Source organism: Pyxicephalus adspersus, chromosome 1 (genome assembly GCF_032062135.1).
Source record: "Pyxicephalus adspersus chromosome 1, UCB_Pads_2.0, whole genome shotgun sequence".
NCBI lineage: Eukaryota > Metazoa > Chordata > Amphibia > Anura > Pyxicephalidae > Pyxicephalus > Pyxicephalus adspersus.
The window spans coordinates 102,295,365-102,313,394 of NC_092858.1; the positions used below are offsets into that span (position 1 = coordinate 102,295,365).

Below are 18,030 nucleotides of genomic sequence, written 5' to 3' on the forward strand. Positions count from 1 at the left end.
ACTTTAAATAGAATACTCAGTCACGTGCAAAAAATGCTGGAAACTGGATTACTGTCAGCAAAGTTTCACCTCATTTACTAACCTCATTCCCTTGCAGAGAGGTAATTCACTTTGCTAAGCGAATAGCCTAAACTACTTTAGTAAATCAACCCTGTTGCTCTTTCTTTACTGTTTACTTAGCAGTATTGGCTTTTTTTTTTTTTTTTTTTGAATACTAGATAATTTTGTTCTCTGAGCCTGGGTTCAAGGGACACAGACATGAGATCTACAGTGATGTGTGTAACATGACTGATTGGGAGCTGGAGGGAACAGTTTCTGTGCGCATTGTGCGAGGAGGGTAAGTGAAATCAGCAATTACATATACACACATTTATCACTGAAAGAGAAATAGTGGGAGGAAGAGTAGGTTGTGTAAATGGATATATGATATCTTAAGCTCTAGTGAAATGAGGTGGCAGCCTTCAGGTTAGTTGTGCTTGAAGAGCAAACAATTATGTCAATGTGCTTAACATTTTAATAGCATCTAGGGCATAGTAAAGGCTGTTGGTGATAATAATACCTAGGCTACACAAACAATTATTTAAATTGTAAAGTAGCAGAAAAATTATCTTGTGGACAAATACCTTGTCTTAACATTATTTACATTACTGTGCTGCAGATTGAATGTTTCTAAACAGGAAATAACTTTTTAACAATTAATTATTAAGACATAAAGTGTCTCAAACTATAGTTACTCCCACCTTTGGATAATCATATTAGAAAGGTATATTAACTAACTGGAAAAAAATTGTATCAAATAACACCCTCTTTACTAACCATGTCCATTATACATCTGGCTCTAGGCCCCTATAGAGTGTTAAAAGTTCTAAAAATGTTTTCTTATTCTGAAGAGTCCTCCCGTTTACGCCTACTTCCTAACTTCATGAATAATTCTCTATTTCCATGATTTCTTCTTAGATATTTGACTAGTCTCTCATCTGTGATACTATTGTAATACAAACAATTGATGCTCACATTTAATATGTATAGGTGGCTTCTGTATGAAAAGCCACAGTTCCGTGGCAAGCGTGTAATGCTAACAGAAGGTGACACTGATCTCTCCTGTCCTTGGGAAGTTCAAGATGCAACGTCAGAAAAGCTGTCAGTTAATACAAGGAAACCCAAATTTTGGATTGGCTCACTGCGTCATGTGGTTCGGGTGAGTAAACACTGATAAAATTTTAATGTCAGTTACCCTGCCTCCAGATGCATTATAACCAACTAAGTTACACGATTTTGTTATCCTTTCTGTCCAACTCTCCTTTCAGAATTAGAGCTCAGAATTAGAACAGTTTCAGAATTATACTCTTTCAAAAAAATCATAATTCCCCTAATTCAGTTTAATGCATTCCATTTTACTTTGGCGTTACTGAAATGCCTGGCTAATCTAGCAGAAAGTAGCCCCCTTCACCATTATGAAAAAGTTAATGACTTACGTATGTACTTGCCATTATTGGATGGCTTCCTTAGGCTTGGATGACTTGATAGATTAAAGGAAAGAAACCTGATGGCACTGTTTTCCCAAGCACTTTTGTTGAGTCACCCATGGGACCGTACTTTTACACCTATTGTATATTGTTCACATTTTTCTAGGGTCCGTTTTAAAGGAATACAAAAGTCATACAAAAGAAGATGGCCATAATAAGCATATTTGTAAATATTTTAACTGTTGTTTTCTTTTCTGATTAGGATTTTCAAGTTCCACGAATAAGTCTGTTTATGGAAGAAAATGGTGAAGGTAATAAAGTGACAATCATTGGAGCTACTCCTGATTTACGTGTGCATGGTCACCCAACCAAGACGGAATCCATCATTGTGCACAGTGGACAGTAAGTAACTGCATCACAAATGGTGGATTGTAAGTAACTCAGTGTCAGTCAATAAATGGTGATCAAGAAGGTATAAAAGTTTAATACCACCTTCCCACTTAGACATATTACACCCCAGTTTTAATATTTTTTTCTTGAATGAGACACATTTCTTGTTGAAATTTGCATACATTGCCACAGGTTCTTTAATGTTTGCACTATATAAGTAAAATTCCATTTGCTAAACCTGTTTTTTTTTAATGTCACATTCTCCACATTCTATTTTCTAGTTTTTTGTTAAAACTATTTTCCTTTGAACAGAATTGCGGGAAATTATCTATTGGATGGAGATTATTCTCCATCATATACTTTTTTTACACAGACATTTAGTTTTATGGGAAGTATATAGGGTAATCTATAATTTTTTTTTTTGTTTTTTTAAACATTTGATTAAAAAATACACATGAAAGAAATGCACGGATACATACATTACAGACATTAATACCACTAAATGTGAAGAATATCCCACCACACCTTAAAAACACATGCTTCGCAACATACCACTGCATAGCATATAGCTTTTATGCCCCATTTTAAATTGCATTGTGGTTCTTTTAGTATATTATTTACAAAATGGGCTGTTAAATGCTCTCCATTGCAGTGCATGTCAAAACAAAAAATTTACATTGTACATTATTGTGGTTAGAATCAAACTTAACTTTTTGAGTAAGTTGGCCAAACAAATGTAAAGGAATACCTAGCCATTTACTAAAAACATTACATTAATTTGAATCACCCGGTGTGTATCAACTGAGCCACTGAGCAGAGCTGTATGAATACATTTGTACAACTGTGCATTAATTCAGAATGGTGACCACAGTAGATGCATAAACGTACATATAACTATAAACTATATACTAATGTATAATGCTAAAAATTACAGTATATTTGTTGGTTAAAGATAAAAAATGACTTATTGTAGTCTCTGTTCACAGATGGCTGGTGTATAACAAGCCATTCTTTGAAGGTGATCCTTACATACTAGAACCTGGGGGGTATCCAAACAGGAAAGCATGGAATGGGCAGGACTCAAACTTGTATTCCTTGCAGCCTGCACAAATTGTAAGTACTGTGCCCTCCAATCCAATCATGAACTATATATATATTTTTAAGAGAGTACAATTTTATTATTGCACAGTTCTACATAATGTAACTATGTATCTTTTTTTTGTAGGGGGGGGCCACTGTAGAGAAACCTAATGAACCAAAGGTAAGTAAAATTAGAAGCCTAATATTTAAGTGTATTTGTAAAGGTTAAAACATATTTTACTACCACTATATTTATATAAATATTAATGCAAATCAAGTTGTGTGCATAGTTATACCATTGTATTTTATATACAGCTTAGTTTTCATACCTGGACTATAAAATACCTGGACTGTGTTGATGCTGTGACAGTTTTGTTATGGCAGTGCAGTTTTAGCTTAAGGCTTACCTTTTAACTGTAAAAATTAGCCTGTAATTTGTGTAGGTTACTCACAAACTGACCATAAATAATCAGGATAATCAGGTGGTGATTGTCATCTAGGGGAGCATCTGGCACTCACCTGGTTATGCACAGGCTCCACATGAATACTTAGCTTTTTAACTAGGACAGGGGTTTACATGCTGCTTGGGATAAGTCTTGCTGCAGGAGTAAAGACTAGTGTTAGTCTTCAAATTTGGGTTGTCTTTATAATCGACCCGAAAATGGCTGTTTGAATTCGGGTAGACCGGACCCGAAATATACGAGATTCAACGGTAAAAGTTCAGATAAAATGTAAAAAAAGTGTTAAAAAAAAAAATTAATGTTAAATTAATGTATTGAGTGTTTGTGTTTATTTTTAACTATTTTTTAAGGTTTATCCTTCAATGACATATCTCTTACTCTGTAACACACTTTCCAGCATAATAATATTCTGATATACTTGTAACAAATGTTACAAGTATATCAGAATATTATAATGCTAATCAATGATTGCAGCCAAGTAGTTGCACCTGTAGTGCTCGGGGATGATAGTGGAACTGCAGAGTTTATCTGCAGTTCAGTTCCCACAGTCACATGACCATGGGAACTTTGCGTTCACAGCTGTGACTGCAGGCGATCCCCTGGGGGACTAGAGGTTAAATGTGGACAAGTTTCCCCATTTATCACATCTAGTGCCCTGTGTTCTTGGATAGAGAAACTCTGTCCAAGAACACATACTACTAGCAACAGCAATCAGGATCACTGTTGCAGTCCTGTAGTATGTGTTCCTGGATAGAGTTTCTCTATCCAAGAACACATACAACTGGTAAAGGGCTGCAAGAGCAATCTGATTTGCTCTTGCAGCCCTTAATAGTCCTTAGAAATAACCCAAATTCTCCCACCATTGACTTCAATGGTGTTCGAATTCGGCATTCGATCACCTGAACAATATCTCACTATTCGATCAAATAGCTGTCGAATCGAATAGTGAGATATTCGACCAACACTAGTAAAGACATCTCACCTAAATCTCCCAGAATCAGACTCTGTACAGCTGACATCTTTAATCAGTTTGTTTTATTGGCTCACCTCCAAAGTCCTATTTGGTCATAACATTCTGAGAAAACAAAGTGGTCCATTTAGTGGTTTATGCAAACAGCAGTTTGGGGCCCTAGACATCTCCTTTGTTTTCATTACTTGCATTTCATGCCTAACATTCCATAACTAAAAGAGAGGCTGGTGATATAACTTTGACACAAAACCAAGCTTTCTTCCCATTACTTTTTTTTAAAATTTGAAGTAAAATAAATGGGTTTTTGCTGACTTTGAAATTCCCAAATAAAATAATATTTTTTCAAAATTTTTTAAATGCATCCTGCTTTATAAACATACTGCAGTATGGCCACAGCAAGATCATACTGCTTCTTTAGTCCATTAAATTTTTTCAGATTTTATGTAAGTTATAAAAGCGTCTTCTTCAAGTACCCTGTTATATTAAATATTTGCTCATTGCTCTCAATGGTAGTAGGAAAGGGGTTCAATATACACCTAATGTAATGGAGATATACTCCATTCTTACAAGAATTTTGTAGCAAGCATGCACCAAAACTGGGGCAAATTCCTTTTCCACCTCTAGGAAAAAGAGATAAGGTCCTGATTCTTCTGCCCCTAAGGCTTTTATCACAAATGACTTATGAATTACTGTTTTATATTGTTTTATTCCAGAGTCAGATTAATTGTAAATTGTGTAAATGTAATTTCATTTTTACAGATTCTCTTATTTAAATACCCTGGGTTTGAGGGTCCCATTTGGGATGTCTCTAAAGACCTGAACTCCCTGCAGGATGAACTAAATATTAAAGGAGAGTGTCTCCTCACTGTAGGATCAATCAGAGTCCTGGGAGGATGGTAAGTTATTAACAAGAAGTGTTATTTATATTAATTTTAACAAGTTTATTAACACATACATGGCTGCTTTTGTGTCTGTGACTGCAGTTGGGTAGGATATGAAAAAGAAGGTTTCCATGGTCATCAATACCTTTTGGAGGAAGGGGAATATAAAGATTGGTCTGCGTGGGGTGGATATTCTGAAGAACTAGGATCACTTCGACATATCCGTACAGTGAGTTGGGAGAAATTGCTATCAGCATTTGTGAAAATACTTCTTTTTATTGATACTGTAATACAAATTAAATAAACCAGTTTCAACCATTTAACATACCTCTTTACTTAGGATTTTGCAGAGCCCGAAATAGTGCTGTATAAGGTGCCTGACTGCTCAGATGGTACATGCTTACGCCTAAATGAAGCATTGTCAGATATCGAGTTGGCTCAGTATGGGACTAAAACCGAATCCATCCATGTGTTAAATGGAGTGTGAGTGTCATAAGGGAATGGGGGGTATATTATTACACTATACGATCAGAATTCTGTGGACAACTAACCATCACAACTCTTTGAGTTTTGTCAATATTCAATTCCAAAACTGTTCGCATTAATATAGAGTTGATGACTCTCTCCTCATTTTGTGGCTTTAAAAGCCCCATTCTTTTGGTATGACTTTCCACAGTGCTGTTAAGTTGAAAGAGCATATTTATATGTAAGAAGACTTGGCTCACAATTGCCATTCCAATATATTCCAAAAAATTCCATCTAGGGTTGCTCTACACCAAACTAATTAATGTCTTTATGGACTTTTTTGGGGATGTCTGCACAGAGATACAGTAATTCTGAAACAGAAAAAGCCTTCCTTTTGTAAGCTGTACATTAACAGTAACCTTCTATGTAAACAACTAAACTCAAAAATTTGGAATAAAATGTTATATAATATATAATAGTAAGCCATGATGGTCAGGTGTCCAGAAATGTTTTGCCCAACAGTATTGATGTAATTTCATGTTTATATCATGTTAGTTCCTAAAATGCAGTTTTTAAATCATAGGTGGGTGGCCTATGAGAATGTTGACTTCTCAGGAGAGCAGTACATATTGGAGAAAGGAATCTATAATAGCTACCAAGACTGGGGAGCCAAGGATAGCCAAATCTGCTCTGTACAGCCAGTACTACAGGTGAGATCAGAGAGTAAGCAGAATAATGGAAAAAATAAAGGTCTCTTTTCAGCTAAAAGTGATATAATTAAGGTGCGCAACTGCTCAGAATACTAGTTAGAATGTTTAATGTAGATCCAAGGAGCATGGTTTGAGAATGTATTTTTTTTCCAAAATAGAGAATGTATTAGCTTCATGCAGCCACTAGAAATCAAAACAATCTGTATATCCATATAGGTAATGAAGAAAACAATCCTGCAAACAAAGAAAAAAACGGAATTGCTCTGATACATTAATTACAATAATATGAATAGTAATTATAATTTTTACTCTATTTATGAAACATAGCTACTAGAAGGAAAAATCCACAGGACTTAGCTATGGTCTCTAGTCTTAGAAAAGTAAGTTATGCCCTGTCTTTAGCTAAATATTATTTATAGTATCTTACTACAGAGATTGCAAGACCTTGTATTGAGTTCTAACCAATGGCAAGATGAGACACAATGCAAAAGTCTTTAATAGAGACTTTGCAGAAACAAATTTGAAACAGTACATAAAATGGAGAACAGTACTACAATACTGCAATGTCACACATCTAAGCTCCATCTACACACCATGAGTTCACGTGCTGGCTAAAATGTTTAGCGACAACACAATTAACTACAAACGTCCAATGCAAACAATATTTGTTACCTAATGCTCTGTAGCCTAACAGCTTTTTAAATGAAGAAAAACACTTGCTTCACTTAATTTGAGTTTCAAATGATATGACACAACCAGAAACCAATCCCTGATCTTTATAGTGCTAAAACATAATGTTTCTGTTTGGTTTTAGTGGCTGTTGTTGTGTAGATGCCTTTGATGTCCAACAAATGCTGCTACCAGAAGAGTGTTTTTGTATAAACTTCAATCACTTATCAGAATGTATTTTTTAGTGATAGCATTCCTGCTGTGCCTTCATTTCACTAATTTACCTTTATACCAAAGTAGCCAAGAAATGCTTTATCAGTAATTGTAGTCAAAAGAACAGTTGTACCTGTGTGATAACTTAAAGCTGAACTAGGATGAAGGTGATTTTATACCCAATCTTCTCCCCCTCCCCCAAGCACAGTCCATTTGCATTATTTATTTTAAAAGCATTAAAACTTTAGGAATTGTATAGCTTGTGAAGAAGGCAGATCTGTGTGTGGTGGTAAGGACCTTGTGTATAGAAAGCATTTGTGTCTACTACATAAAATGTCATGGGTTCAAGGCTGCTCATCAACATTTTGAAGATTGTAAATTTGACTCTTGTTAAAAATGTATAATTTGGTAAAGTATGTGCTTTTTTATCCTTTTGTGATCCTTATAATTTCTGACCTACATTTACTAGCCTCATCATACAAAGGTTATTAGTAGGTAAGAAATGTCCCATATGTGTAGAACAGGGCAAATGTTTACTATTAATAAAAAGATGTTATTACATAATAACATTTTTTTGAATAGTTGAACTTATATGCAGTAGAGGCTGGAGATGTTGGCTTTTCTGCATGCATGAAAAATGTGTATGGAAATAAAACTATTCTACTTACAATTGTGGAAATAAACAGGTAAACAGGCCTGGAGATCTGCTTGAAAATGCTTATTTTGCTTAAGGATTGCACAGATTAATAATAGTATTAATTGATGTATATTTACATAGGTTTTTTTGTTGTTATTAAAGTCTGTTGTTTTTATGTCTTTCTATGCTCTTTATACAGGTTGGAATTAAGAGTCTTCAATATTCTCCCAAGGTGTGTTCTGTGTGTCTTCTTTATTGGATCTTCCTTACATTCCACATAAACTTTGGACTTTATATATTACAGAAAGTCAGAAATCTGCCTTCTTGGCTAACCACATTCAAACCTGGACTGATACATGTTGCCAACCTTGTTTTTTCACTATGTTTTTAAACTCCTAATTTAAAATAAGTTTCAAAGCCTAGTGTTTACTTTCCACACAGGTAAACAAGCCCTTAACATCCAGATTTTAAAACTTGCCCATCCATCTTCATCTGTCTCCTAATCCATCACTAACTAGCAAAAATTGCATATTTCCTTTTTATTGCATATTGCTCCCCATCAAGGGGATACACACATCAGATTATCATCACTTGAGATGACTGGTCATGCTCATCTGGGATGAAAATTTGAGTACTGTGTTTATCTGGCGTTTCTTAGTCTGCCACAGGCAACTGATGAACAGCCGATTGAGAATGATCACTGTTCACTCCTTTGAAAAAGAGCACAGTGGGTGCTGCTCGCCCCCTTCTTACACAGAATGGTGCTCTGTTTTCTGTGCCCACTCATTCATTTGTCACTGGAAACGTTCACAAAGGATTGTTTCCAGCCATAATCTTTAATTATTCCATAAATAATCCATAATTATTATTGTGTCATTATTTGTACTTGTTATTTATGCAGGTTTGTCATCTGCCACCCCATTGATTGTACAGTGCTGTGTATTATGCTGGCAGTCTTGTGATTAACAGAAATCTGTCACACTAAATAGCCAGGGATAATGCTCTGTAAAAAGGTTGCCTGATGTTGTTCATGAATTCTTCCTGTCGGATCTATGCATAAAAGATGATGAACAACCGCTATAGTAGTGAAGAGAGGAGAGCGTAGTGGGGTACCACTCGTTCCTTCTTCCCCCTCTCCTCTCTATAGAACAGAACAGCGCTGTATGTACAGTGCTTATCCGTTCATCTTTCAGTCTTTTGTCGCTGGAAACTATCATCAAAGATTGTTTCCAAGGATGATCATTGAGTGTGTGTACGAAGCCTTAGAGACACCACATAGTAAGTCAAATTACTGCAGCAGAAATTAGCTGTTTTAGCTCATTTTTTAGCTAATTAGCTGAAAGGAAGATTTGTACAGTAATACAAAACCATTAGTAGATGTAACGATAAACAACATAGGTATTATAGCTGCATATATACTATTTACCTATTCTGTTTTAAGACATAGACTTAAAATATTTAAAAAAAATTTAATTGTTGTTCAAAGCCTCAAACCTGACCATACAAATATAGATAGCAGCTATACAAACCTAATTACAAGTCTGTTTCATTAGATTCAGCTATTTTCTGAGCCAAACTTCCATGGTGACTGTATGACCTTTGCAGAAGATCACTCATCAATACCAGAATCTCCCTCATTGCAGTCCTGCCGGGTAGAAGGGGGAAGGTAAGAGGACATGTACATTTTTTTATGTGCAGTTTACTGTTAAACCACTCTTCAGATTATGCGTTGATATGCACATTTATATGTGAAAATATTAAAATATTCATTACAATTTAGATTTTACTTTAGTCTGTGGCTTTATTTATTGAGGTATAGTAAGTAGTATCAGTCATATTTTAGTTGGACTTGTTCTGTAACACTGATGACCTTTTACCACAGAAACAAACGGCTTCCTTTTTCAAATTTAAACTCAGAAACTACTCAGATGATTGGTGAAATGTCTTCAGTGTTACCGAACAAGTCTAGTTGAGTGTGATTAATTCATAAGAGTTTTTCTAAATCGTGTTTGTCAACGCCCAAAGGAGAATACCAATTTAATTCTTTTCTCCACAAGGTGGTGCTAAGAAATTTTTACCTTTATACATATTTTTTGGAAAGTTACAATGTCTTTCCTTGTAATCCTGTGGCTCTTCAAACTATAGTATAAATCAGTCTTTCTCAAATAAGTGGAAAAAATGCCTCTTACATTGCTGGCCATTGGGAAGAATGTCACCAATAGAGATATCCAAAAGAAGCATTGGTGTCACCTAAACCTGAGAGCCACAAATTGCTAATTTCTAAAGGGAATCAGAGTTCTATCTATCTATGCATACAGGTTGTCACAGAAATGTTTTTTCCGATTTGAGTTTTATCAAAATAAGCTTGTTCTCCAATGTAATTGCTTTAATGAGAAGTATAATAGTCTTGTTTAACTTTTAATGAAATGAGAGAAACAAAGTTGTTGCCTGTTGCCAGTGTCCAGTTGCCTTCTGTGCCTAGTAGTAAATCCAGCTTTGACTATGTTTACATGGTAGAGAAATGAAAAGTTTCATATGACTAACGTACACCTTTATGCACCAGTGATTTGATATCAAGTGCTTTAGAAAAAAAGGGTGCTTCTGGCAGTGTTCATATTCCATTCAGATGATGTGATTGTTGCTTGTTTCTTTCATATGAACTAATTGAAACGGTCCTGCACTAATTACTATGTAGATAGAGTGTAATATAAACAACTTATTTCCTAGTCCACATGGGCAGCTCCCTCTATAGCCCTCTCCTGAGTACATGTTTAGCTCCAATCATTTGTCTACATCTCATGTAAGGTATGTCTTGTTTGCATTAGACGATGCTTTTTTAAAACTACCACATGTATGATAAATCTTTTATGAAGCTTTTTCTGCAAATACTGCACATGTCATTTATAGGTCAAACTGTTGTGCATCTGTAAGCATTTGATGTTATTCTTACCACAGGATTTGTATATGTACACACAACAGAAACACACAAGTTTCTGTGTGCACATTACACAAGACCTCATAACCATGCCACACCTTAAAGCAATGCCTAAATCAAAACTGTGTGACAGAAATTTTAACACAACTTGTGTTCTCAGAGTGTGACTTTTAAATAAACAAAAAAAACTCAGTTATAAAGGAAATGAAAGCAGTTATGTTGTTTTCTAGATAACCCATATAACATGATCTCAGTTCTGCACTTGATTTTTCTTAGAGGAATTAAAGTAACCAATGGCATAAATATCTTTTTTAGCAGTATATAAAAATGGGGCTCCTTTGATGTAAGGAGCAATATTCTCACTAACCATAATGCTAATGCACAGTGAGCTGTAGGTATAGTATTTATTAGCAGAGGTTCCCTGTAGCAGGACAGTTATTTTGAAGTTTGCATTACTTGTGATAAGTAAGTAAATCAATAAAGTTTCCAGTAAATATATCAGGAACATGTGTGCATGTATGTTTGTACAATATGTGAGCTTGTTTGGAATATGGTTGAGAGTCAGTTAATAATTCATGTTCTGCAAAAATGCTTACACTACAAAAATAAGGCCTATAGCAATATTACTTTTTTCTATGTCTCTGTATCTTCGAAAGTAGATAGTTCTCTGATCACAAGAGGCAGAACTAGCCCTGTAAATAGTGACATGAAAGAAATTTAAATGTCTGCCATGAATTGATCTTTATTATATAGAAGCATGTGCTACATAGATTGGTATGAAGAACAATTGAAAACAAAATAAACCCACTACTAAACTGTAGTTATCTTCATTCTCTCTATAGCTGGATCTTGTATGAAGATGAACTCTATCATGGAGAGCAATACATACTGTCAGAGGGGGATTACCCGACAAGAACCGCCATGGGCTGTCTGGGCTTTAGCACAATAAGATCCCTTAAGAAGGTTCCTCTTGTATGTATGCTACTTCTAAACCGCTTCTGATTTGTTGTTTGTTCTGCCATATATGTTTGTACAAACTACTAAGCTTTTGATTTGAGTTGCACATACGTTGATGAAATGTTGAAAAATTATTTGCATAAGGTTGCATTAATAAGTATTTAAATTAGATTAGATTTAAAACACAGTCAAGATATTTATTATTGTTTTGATAGCATCAGAAACAGTAATGGAAAATCAGATTTTAGGACTCTGATCAGGAAAAAGAAAATGCTGGTTGTTGAATTTGCAACATGATATATGCTGCTGTTTGTCTTAATGAATAAGCCAGTTACATCTATACTGAATAAACAGTTAGATAATATTACTTTCTGAAGGTAATAATGTAACACTTTTGCACAAGCACAATGTCACTGCTCTATTGTAAACTACATCATCATTTAAACTGAATACTTATTTCCCCTAATGTAGGGGATGCATTGATGGTTACCATTGGGTACTACTGGTAAAACTGATTGGTTTCTCTGGCATGCGCAGGACTCCTATATGAAAAGTGAAGCTTTTGTAACCTGCACTACAAATGTAATATCTGAAATCTGATTTGCTGTTATAATAAAACCCTTTCATAATAATTTGAATTTGTTTTTATAAGTAATTGATGATGTTACTTTCATGCTCCTGTGACACCAGAGTAAACAGGGAAAAAAAGGCAGTATGGGCACAATAATTGTTCAACAAATAGGTTGATTTGTGACAGCCAGACTAAAGTAACAAAGTGATTACATTACAGAGGTCCACAAAAATTATGATGTTTGTTTCTACTTCTTTGCAGTATTTCTCAATTCCTAGTATCTCCCTACATGGACTGGAAAAATTTGAGGGGAAGGAGCTGAATTTCACTGGAGAAGTGCGGAGTCTGCAGGGAGAAGGATACAATAACCATGTGCTGTCTGTAAGAGTGAAAAGTGGATTGTAAGTCATGGGACAGGGGAGCTATCATCTTTCATATTCTGTCATCCTTTAACTTACACCTTTTTAGGGTTTGTTTTGGAACCAACATATATCCCTTTCACCTAATGTGTAAAAAAAAATAGCCAGACAATGAAAGCTGAAACAAACCCAATCTTTATCCTGTGCTGACCCACCTTACTGTTCAACTTTTTTTTAAATCTTTAAATGACTTCTCAATCTAAAACATGGTAAGAAAAAAATAAGACAGATGGTAGCTTTGTGCAGAAACACCACATGGCCAACATTTTGGGGACACTCCTGTAAATGAGTCCTAGTGTTTCCAATAAAGGGAACTGTCGATACAATATACTATGACATTTTTGACATGAGTGCACTTCCAGCTGTTTAGGGAGGGCTGTTCTGTGTACAAAGCTGAATCCTTAAAACATGCTATTAAAGTGGAACTAACCCCTTTTAAAAATTGCAACCAGACAGGTCCCTACCTGCAAAAAGAACAGACGACGTCCCTTCTGCAATAAAATAACCATACCTGTCAGATAGCAATTTTTTAAAAACATTTATCCTTTTCTGTCACAGTCACCTCCATTATCTGCTTGTATTCTGGGTTCCCAATCTTCAGTCATCTTGATTGTCTGGGGTGGCATATTACACTGTTTTCTGCATTTTTTTTTCTGAGGAATTATGGTTCCTTTTTAAGATTTTGGAGTGGAAGAGTTCTAATTGCCTGGACAAAGCCCAAGCCTAAACTCTATGGAACACCTTTGGGATGAATTGGGATGCCATTTTCAAGCCAGTTTTTTAAACTGTATATTTGCAAAAGTCAGGTGTTTTCAACGTTTTGGCTTTATGATATGACTTGAATGACAAGAGTTATTTTCCTTTAACTCTCTTAATGATTTATTTTTCTAGATGGGTGCTGTATGAACACAGTGATTTCCGGGGAAGACAGTGGTTCCTGAAACGCACTCAGATTCCAAACTGGTTGCTTTACAGTGGCCTCCAGAGAATTGGTTCACTATGTCCTATTAGACAGGTAAGATTTTTACAAACAGAATGCACCTTATTTGGAGAAAACATACATGGATAGTATCAGGTATTGATTGTATTTTGTACTGTTACTTTAGAGGAGGGTATATTTCCGACTAAGAAATCGTGTCCTGGGTCTGTTCCTATGTGTTTTGGAGCCATCAGAAGATATGAAAGCTGCTCGTGTTCAACTTTCTGAGCCACAGGAGGGAAGCTGTGACTTTTGGTTTTATGAGGAAGGACGCATCAAGAATCAGGTTGGTGAAAAACATACTATGAGTAAGAGTATTATTGCCTCTTATAATTTTATGTGTAGGGAGATGAACTGGAAATATTTATATATTTAACATGACATATTAATGATATATTGCTTGTATTAAATTGATATCCATAAAATGATATCTTATTTTTAGCCATTATGTTAATAAATTATTATAGATTATTAAAAGTATTTTGATACATAATCCCAGTTTAGGGTAGGGCTTTTATTTTTTATTAACACTTAAAGTTTATATCTCATTTCAGTTGGTTCCTCACATGAGTTTGCAAGTAGTCAGTACTGGTAACCAAGGGACAAAAGTGGTTCTTTGGTCTGAGGGGCGCAAACCAGTACAAACATGGACCATAGAAGACTCTGGTTATATAGTCAGTTGCTTGTTCAAAGGCTTGTGTCTTGACATAAAAGGTGAGAGATTACCAATGTATTTTAATCATTTTGTTATCTTTTATATTTGGATTCTTTATTTTAACCTAAAAAAAATAAACCTTCAATAATATATAATGTTTCTGTCGCTTTACCGGGCAAAAAAAACTGTTGGTAAGAAGAGCAGGTATCTAGAGGGGACTGCTTATATCTGCTGCAGCTTTTAGTGCCCTTGCTTTTCCTGATTGCAAGACATACCTGATATAGAGTCAGAGCTAGCCTGCATCCTACTGCTTTCATATATTACTATTGATCCATTACTATCAGAATGGTTCAGGGAATGAGCAGAGCATCTGCATGCAAAGCTATTGCAGGTAAGTTTAGGAAAATCAGTATGTGACATGACTATGGATTTTGTTAGGATAATAATAATAATAATAAAAATGGTGTGTTATGCTTTTTGAGACCTGACTGGAAAATCCCACTGACATAAGAGATTGATTACCTTGTAATTTGTTTTGTTTTTTTGTTTAAGTGACAGACACTTTCATATTTTCACTTCTTAGAGGTATTATCTGAATTGTCCATAGTCACTAACAGTTACCAAGAAGCACACACCTTATTTTTACTGAAATTAAACACATTAAATTAAAAAGACAAAACAATATGTTCCTTCTTAACACTTTACCCCTCCAGGATAAACAAGGAACTGATCATTGAACAGATCTAACCGAAGACATTTCAATTATATACTAGTATCACAAACAGAAGCCAATTAACTAGCATACTTCAAGTATCGAGTATTTTATAACCTTCACACAATTCAGTTCTACAAAGCATTCGCGTTGATTCCATGACCAATCACTGCTAAAACATGTAAAATGACACATATGTAAAATGTCTTATTTTACAACCTTTCCCTTGTTTATAAAGACATTATTCTACTTTTACCAAACATTTGCTGCAACTGAATTGTTGTGGTGCTTGTTTTTTTTTAAATGACAGGTATTGATTTCATTACCAGTGAATGTTTGGGGAAAGTCACATTCACAGCTCTAGTAACATGGCCCTTACTGTTTTGTCCACATGGTTCTAACAGTCATCAAGGTAAATATTTGCATGGCTGTGTTTCTTGCCCTTTTGTGCCTCTTTGAATCATACAAAAGAAATGAAACCTTTCAGCCTAGTTCCACATGTTTCAGCAATAAAAAGATAAAAACAAAATTTGGATTAGGCAAGCAAAAAATTGCATGGGAAATATAACTTTACAATGTATAATGAATAATGTAATCCATCATTGTTACTTATAATTAAAATAGAACTGCAATCAAAGCTTTATGTAAGTTGTAGGTAAATTGGAGAGCAGTTATAACTTTTATTACATTTGTCTAGATGTTTTAATAACTGTACATACATTTAATAGTCCTACAACCAAAACTAACAATGTAATTAATTTTTATTGCTTTCACAGGTGGTCACAGCTATGACTCTAATCATGTTGTGGTGTTGGAGGTATCAGAAAACAGACCCACTCAACGCTGGGACCTGATGATGTACTGAGACCTGGCTGTCTACTACATGTAGTGCTTTATGGGCCTATTTGTGTCCTGATAAATGCTGTTTGTAAAGCTGCTCATTGGTAACCAATTTCTACAGTATGATGTTTAAGGAGTAAAGCCAAAACTCAGAAGTCTAATCAAAACTTCTATTTCAGTTGGATAGGGTGGAGAGAGGGCAGAGCATTTATTGAGTTCCTATTGCTGGCCCTGTTCCTTCCTGATTCCATGAGGCAATCGGATGTTCCCTGGATCAACCATCTCTGTTATCTTTATTTTAAATCCTTAATACCCAGTTATATTCTGCTTCTAGAAAAGCATCCAGCTTTTTCTTGAAGCAATATATAGTAGTTGCTGAAACTACTTCCTGAGGGAGCCGATTCCACTTTTTCACAGACCTTACAGTGAAGAATCCCTTCCTTATCCAGAGCTTAAACTTCTTTTCCTCCAGTGGTGTGTGGTGATTATATTCCCGCCTCACTTCTAGAAGTAAGGAAACATCTTTACAACAGAGACAGAAATAGCAACAAAAATTAAACAGAGATTCTAATCCTTCAAACTCTCTCAACATAAAAGGTAGTAAAGTATAGTGACAGTATGCAAAGGCTAGTACTATATAATACAGGATTTTAAAGATCTACATGCTTTGTCCATGCTCACTGCACTTTATTCTGCCTTGTTAAAGCAGAACTAAACTCACCTTCCTCTTGCTCCTTTGGTGGCACCAACATCTTCATCTGGTCTCATCTGGGTTTGCTATTTTCAGCTATCTTTATTGGCCAGACTGGAATTTTGACATACTTTCACATACACTCAGGAGTTCATTTATTCCAGCTCCATGCTATGCCCAGAATGTGCACTGACCTACATATGTGCAGCTCAATGGTCATTCTAAAGAAGATTTGGAAAAGGCAGGTGAGTTTTTTCTTTCAGAAGAGACATATCATGTCTTGTCTGCAATAAAAAGCTTGCCTGCTCCCAATGTTTTAATTTTATAGTTTTCACCTTATATAAATACATGTGCCACACTTGAAATGGTAAAACAAGATCACTTTCTAGTTATTACCCTTTCTGCAACTTGAAATACATCCCACCCATACCCTAAACTCACACATGGATTAATATTGAGCTGAGGTCAGAGGTTCATTATAAGCAAATACTATTTTTCACCTGTGATTGTAAGCTAAGTGTAAGATAACTTTGTATTATTGTATATAGGAAACTAACTATTAACTATGAAATGTGGTACATCATGCCAGATTGACAAAAAAGAACAAGTCCACCGTTTACATAGTATTAACTACAATATCTGTGCTTCACAGATATTTAAATATTTATTTTATATATATTTTTATACAGTATTTCCTGATCTCTATCTTTTCTAATTTACACGTTCTTGGTGGTTTTGTACATACTATTTTGTGGGTAAACAATAAAGTGATTGAACACACATTTTGTTTAGGTTTTCTTGTTTCATGTGTACAACAATTTATATACAGGCAGCTCACTTTAAAGATGTGTTCATTTTAGGGATATTCTATAGAAAATTGTACATGGTTCTCGCTAGTTTGCTACACATTGTAAGCTTAGTGTGTTTCAGTAAATCAGATTAGGTCAATTTAATAACCTAGCTGATGGGGATTGCATTCATCAACTAGCCCTTTGGTCCCCACCCTTACTGTCTCTGCTCAGTCCCTTTTATTTATTATGGGGGGTGAGGGAATTAGAAACTGAGATATGCAATAATTACCTAATAATTTATCAACATGGTCCAAAAGATAGAGGGGAATGGTTCTGTATCCATTAGAGAACAATGTCACTGATTGGTTTTTCAACAGACAAAATGGGACCTGAAAGAAAAGTTCATTGCTAGGGTTTACAAAAACCCTACCATGTACCATTTGTTAACTTGTTGTTTTGAGACAAAATCTAACCTCATCCTAATTTTTCTCACTTGTACAGAGTTTTGTGCTGTGCCGAAATCGCTCAGACTTCTCTT

At 35.1% G+C, this 18,030-nt stretch overlaps 1 protein-coding gene across 2 annotated transcripts in view; it reads left to right on the plus strand.

Annotated features, from left to right (window-relative positions):
* Positions 1–17,483, plus strand: part of CRYBG2 (crystallin beta-gamma domain containing 2) — an 81,116-nt gene extending 63,633 nt beyond the window's left edge. For both annotated transcript variants that reach the window (XM_072421501.1, XM_072421508.1), the window contains 17 exons: positions 219–337; positions 1,030–1,198; positions 1,729–1,868; positions 2,843–2,969; positions 3,082–3,117; positions 5,127–5,263; positions 5,351–5,477; positions 5,589–5,731; positions 6,297–6,423; positions 8,142–8,174; positions 9,496–9,608; positions 11,720–11,849; positions 12,667–12,806; positions 13,716–13,839; positions 13,931–14,089; positions 14,358–14,517; positions 15,947–17,483. In XM_072421501.1, coding sequence (XP_072277602.1) covers positions 219–337; positions 1,030–1,198; positions 1,729–1,868; positions 2,843–2,969; positions 3,082–3,117; positions 5,127–5,263; positions 5,351–5,477; positions 5,589–5,731; positions 6,297–6,423; positions 8,142–8,174; positions 9,496–9,608; positions 11,720–11,849; positions 12,667–12,806; positions 13,716–13,839; positions 13,931–14,089; positions 14,358–14,517; positions 15,947–16,035 — 2,073 coding nt within the window. In that variant the 3' untranslated portion in view covers positions 16,036–17,483. The remainder of the gene's footprint in view (positions 1–218; positions 338–1,029; positions 1,199–1,728; positions 1,869–2,842; positions 2,970–3,081; positions 3,118–5,126; positions 5,264–5,350; positions 5,478–5,588; positions 5,732–6,296; positions 6,424–8,141; positions 8,175–9,495; positions 9,609–11,719; positions 11,850–12,666; positions 12,807–13,715; positions 13,840–13,930; positions 14,090–14,357; positions 14,518–15,946) is intronic.
* The last annotated feature ends 547 nt before the right edge of the window (positions 17,484–18,030 follow it).